Source organism: Cornus florida, unplaced genomic scaffold, assembly GCF_030987335.1.
Source record: "Cornus florida cultivar Cherokee Brave unplaced genomic scaffold, ASM3098733v1 CherokeeBrave_3.0.0_Hap2_Chr05, whole genome shotgun sequence".
NCBI classification, from domain to species: Eukaryota; Viridiplantae; Streptophyta; class Magnoliopsida; order Cornales; family Cornaceae; genus Cornus; species Cornus florida.
In genome coordinates, this window is record NW_026775575.1 from 60,028,888 (window position 1) to 60,034,691 (window position 5,804).

At 34.5% G+C, this 5,804-nt stretch overlaps 1 protein-coding gene across 1 annotated transcript; it reads right to left on the reverse strand.

The window, feature by feature from the left end:
* Positions 1 to 5,024: 5,024 nt before the first annotated feature.
* LOC132309332 (transcription factor IBH1-like) lies at positions 5,025 to 5,483 on the reverse strand. The gene has a single exon (XM_059807649.1). It carries the CDS (start codon positions 5,481 to 5,483, stop codon positions 5,025 to 5,027), a length of 459 nt encoding a protein of 152 aa, XP_059663632.1.
* Between the last annotated feature and the right edge of the window lie 321 nt (positions 5,484 to 5,804).

Genomic DNA, 5,804 nt, shown 5'->3' on the forward strand with positions numbered 1-5,804 from the left:
CGAGGTAATCCATAGAGCTTGATCCATATAAGGATGGATGAGTGTTGGCATTTCTAGTGGTTTAGGATTAATGGTTTGTTAGCAAAAAACCAAGGCCCCTCAACAAGGATGAGGTTACATTGTTCAGTACTTGAAAAGCGGAACTCAAATAATCCTTTCTCTGAACTGGTCACTCTAAGTAGAACCTTATTAGACCAGAGTGTAGTAGCAATGTTCTTCACCATTCCAAAGGGGAGACATTTATGCACAAAGTAGCCTAACATATTGGCTTTCATATGTTTCATTCCAACATGCTCAATTTCAGGAGGTGGTGAAATGATATACAATCAAAAGGCTCAGTATGATGTACAAATTTGAGTGGTATTCTTGATGGTGGTTCATTGACAATGGATGCCCAGTTTGGAGATAAACTAGTGTGATTATGATGTGTAACTAGATTGGGAGGGGCATGGTTAGTGTGAGGGATATTTGATGATGGTGATTAGTTAGGCTCATGGATTATAGATAGGGTAAGGAAGTGGGTATGTCAGTTATAGGGTCAAGAGGTTTGCTTAAAATAGGGTTGGAATATTCCCGAGGAGGTGGAAAGCGGGAAGAGGTTTTACCTGGAGGGTATAAGAACATGTAATTGAATTCAAATTCCAATTTGTTGCTGCATGCAGCATCTTCGAGGTAGTTGATGTGATGTTTGTGGTGGTGCTATGCCTTGGAGGTGGACTTTGATCAGTGGTTGCTGCTTTGATCTGCTGTGAGAGAGATCCTCCTCTTAGAGCTTGAGTAGATCATCATCATGTATGAGAGGAATATGGTTGGAAGTGGTGATTTGATCACATAGGTCATTAATTCTGGCCATCAGTTTGGCTTGGCATTTGAGTCTATTCAACCTCTTCAAGGAGATGGTTGTATCTGTAGTTGCTTTTGAACTCCATCAAGTCAACACACAGCCTATATATTTCATTAATCAAGGCCTGAGTGATACTAGGATCAATGTCAGCAAGGACATTGTTATGATCATCAATAAATTTAGAGGAAGGTCCCCTAAGTGAGCTGTTGTGCTTAGAAGCATAGAATGTAATTTTTTTTGCTGCTGATAGTTGATATTAGGGTGGGAGAAGTGTTGTAGAGGGTGTTGTAGATGGTTTTTTGAGGATAGCAGTGGCCGCTGGTCAGGTGGATGGTGATCATGAGGTTGATAAATAGTTGAGTGGAAGGAAAGGTGGTTAGGTTGAGGATTCCGGTAAGATGGGCGACTGGTTTGAGGAGCTCTCATGGATTTGTCACATGAAATCACATTTATTATTTCACATTTTATATAATTGTTTTTTACTATATGGACAAATATTGAAAACATTTTACACATAGAATAGCATACAAGTGTACAAGCGCTCTTGAGGCGCTCCCGTTTAGATAATTTTAGATGTTGCCGTTTTCACACTCCTGCTCTCGCATGCGCTTTCACTCTTGCTACTACTCTATGTGGCTTTGATCAAGAGTTCTTTTGTATATTTTGCAGCTATATATACTTGTCAATGTATAGCACTTTTGAGGTATATGCATTCAGAAAACAATCTCTCTACTTCTTTGAAGCAGGAGTGTGTAAGAACTTGTAAAGAACGTCCAGAGACAGACTCAAAAAATTATGAGAGAGGCTGCCTTCAACAACAGCAAGACAAGCCCTAAAAAACATGCCATTAGTGAATAAAGTAAAGGGCCAAGAGTCATTTTCAATTGAAGAATCTAGAGTGCCTGGACCAGCAATTAATTGTTATGCAGATGACAACAGTATGGAGAAGTCTAACTTGTATTCAAAATCGTTACTTACTCAATGATTATGACCAGCAATTAATTGTTATAATAAGGAATTCAGAAATATCACATTAGCATAAAATAAAATAAAATAAAATAAAATAACGATATGATGATATACAATTATATTTAAAATGTTTTGAAAGCTTAGAAAATATCATCAATTTGGTTGAGTGGAGGTAGAAAGAGAGGAAGGGAAGATAAACTAGGGATGTCTCCTGCTTACATTGTATTACTATTAGAATCACTCCAGTCTCCAGGTCATGATCACATTCTTGAGGTAGTTTTTGTGAGTGCGAAAATACTGTAACTTTTTTGACCAATAAAAGAAGTATTGTAATTACGTGCATTCTTGAGGTTTGTCCTTATATTCTATTAGAGTTATAATTAATGTTAATGTCATGAGTTGGGTAATCTTTCACTAATTGGTTGAACATCTAAAGTGGGTGGCCTAAAGTTTCCTTTTCATTTGATTAGAAAGAAAAGAAAGGAGAAAGAAAAATATACTCCTCTGATCACTCTCTCTCTAAATGCATCAATCTTGTAAAAGTTCTCTTTGTTTTTCTTTTCCTTTCTTCTATACTCTTATTTTCAATTACCTATAACCAAACAGTCTGATTTTGCTAGATGACCAGGGTTTCTGTTTTTGTTGGAGTTGTACCAAAAATATGTGAGAGAGAGAGAGAGAGAGAGATACTCCTAAATTATTCATTCTCTATAATTTAAGATGCATCTTTATGTTATGCAACTTCAATTCCATCAGATTTTTAACTCACTCAAGAGAGAGAGAGAGCAGAAGAAGAAGAAGACTATTTCAACTTCAGTATACTTTTCCTTGTACATGAGGAAATACAATTATCTTACCAATAATTATATTTATCTTAGAGTAAGAATACTGGTTGATAGTATTACACTTGCTGAAAGTAAATGTAATCTCAGTACGTATACATACACACACACATATATATATATGGACTCAACATAAGAGCATCATATAGCTTACCCTTTATCAAAAAAAAAAAAACCATAAGAGCATCATATACCGAGCATATATTGTTATGTTTTTCTTTCTTTGATTTTTCCTTGATAAGATGGTTATAACTATGGTCTCGTGACATAAACACTATTCAAATTGCCGAATCATAACAAGAAGACAAACATCTTTCAAATTTTCGTTATTGCATGAAAGATTCTAAGACAATGGCTCTTTTCCAAGGATAATGGCATGTCCATGTGTAAACTAACATTCACAAAATTTAGATGCCAAAACTGCTCCATATAATCATTTTAGTTAGTACTGAAATATCTTGAGTAATACAGGAAAAAAAATGGCGGAAAATATAAGAAAATCAGATTTTATTCTTGAGGATTTCAAAAATAAAAATAGGAACTAATTCCATCCCTTCAAGAAACTAAAGCTTTCAAGAATAAAAGGGAATATTCTAATAGTAGACATATATTATCTCCTAATCCTGCAAAGTTTCAATGCATGCACTCTAATTTTTCATTTTAATTTTTTTTTTTTTAAAAGTTTTTATCATGAAAATATGACAACCTATCAGGATATTGTTTCAATGCATGCACTCTAATTTTTCATTTTAAATTTTATTATTTTATTATTTTTTATTTATAAATGCACTTCATTTTTAATGTGAATTTTCATTATTGTCCTTGATTCAATTCAAGTGAATCAAGTAAAAGGCATACAAGTCCTTTAAAAAAAAAAAAAATTTGAAGCGTATTTACAATTTTATTTTCCCTAACGGTAAAGTAAACACACACCCTTTTGCCTAAGCTCGGGTCCTCTCCCTACTCTTTGAGAATAGAGAGGTTACGGTTAGACCACTAGGCCAGAGGCCCTTGGGAGTGCATTTACGATTTAACTTAAGCTAAAACATAGTATTACATATGAAACCTGATTTTCTGTGCAATATTAATTTGTTTTTAATTTAAAATTAATGTAATTGATTGTTAGCCTGTTTAACAAGTACATAAGAAATCAAGGAGAAAAAACTCATCAATCAGTACTTATATATTGAGTAAAATATACCAAAATTGTCAGCTTATAATTCCCTACTATATTATCCTTCATTCACTAAGCTAGTTGTACTCCTTCCAATTGAACCATCAACAACCATTAGTTCCAAATACCTTATTATGTATTCTCATCCAATTATCTAAAGTTCTATGACGTGTTTTACAGATTTATTATGGTTTTCTTGTAAATATGGTAAGAGCAGTGATAGGCTCAGTGAATTCCGTGAACAGAATCACAGCTCCTTTTGAAATTAAAATGAAGAATAAATTCATATAGACCAAATTGTGTAATGGAGAAGGCTAGCAGAGTGTTTCTTATCATTGGATGCATTACGTAAGGCCAAAGCTTTGATCTTATTCAATGCATCAAAACTCTCCGCGTAACTTAGACTATTCGGTTTGAATAGTATTATCCTTCAATTACTTCCAATCCATATATATATATATATATATATATATATATATATTCAATGTGTTGACTTAAATGGATAAGAACTTGGCTATGATGTCTCGGGAAGTATCAAGTCTAATGTTTGAATCGTATATTGGCACCTGCAAAGTCAGCTGAGTTCTTCCTCAGTATCAACTCAGTTCTTAGTGACTATATATACAGAGAGAATACGAACTAGTTCATACTATATAAACAAAGCAGAAATTATCAACAGAGAGCAAATAAATTTTAATTTTTCTCCGAAGATAAAACTAGTATATTGATGAGTAAATATGTATAGCTCTATAAGAGGAGACGGGTAAGGACAGCTATATTTTCTTTGGGCAAATAACTTGGGTAAGATATAGAACCACAGAATTACAGACCATTAAAATCACAACTTACAATTTACCCACAAAAAAAAAAAAAAAAAAAATCACAACTTACATTTCGCTTTTCAAGCTAGGATTGTTACAGCTATATACTTTATTCTTGCAAATTAAAACGCAGTTTCTTCATGCATGCTAAATATATATATGCTACTAGTACTGAAACTTGCCAACACCACCATGCTCTTCTGTGTCTCGCTTTATTGGATTTATCGGTATTCTACACACCTCTATATAAATAAATAAATATATATATATATATATATATATATATGTGCTAGCTCAATGCACCGAGACTCTTGGAGTTTGAGAATGGTAAGATTTACACAACATATATATATATATATATATATATATATAACTCAAGTAGAGTAGCAATCAACAATATTTCTCATGACCTGTACCTGGGTGGTGAGGCACTTTATGTAGTGTGCAGTCTCTGCCAACAAGCTTAGCATATCCATGGCTTCTCCTCCGGGCACGAGCTTCCGGAGCTTGTTGGCCCGCCCAAGTCTCTCTCTTCTCCTTAATAAGGCCCCAGACCTCCTTCTTCCTCTCACAGAAACGCGGAATCGGATTCTCCTAAGCACGGCGCGACTCCATACCCGCCTTGACCCGACCGCTGAAGCCATGGATGCATTAGCAGCAAACTTAATCAGACGATAACGATTATATATCTCTATAGCACAAGATGAAGTGTTACTATTTATGGGTTTGTCCTTGTTCAATCTCTTGAAGCCTCTAAGAAACCTATAAGCAAACCTAGTTTTAATGGAAGAACCATTAGAACTACGTTTTAAGGTTAAGCTACAAGGAGCCATAGAAACCAAAAATGAGATAGAGAGAGATTGAAAGAAAAATTAGGGTTTTGGAGATGGGTATATATGTATGTAGCTAGCTTGTTGTGATTATATATATATATATATATATATATATGTTAGTACAAAGGGGCTTCCTTTTGGAGATAAAGATTTATTCTGACACAGGGGGTCCTCCTTGCTCGGAAGGACAAAAGGAAACTTCAGTTCTGATCATTATTTCTGACACAATATCCACTTATACCAAACAGGAGATAGAGAGAGAGAGGAGAGCGAAGGGGATTGGAAATGGAAGGGTGAGAAAAGAGAGGAGAATTAGTTTGG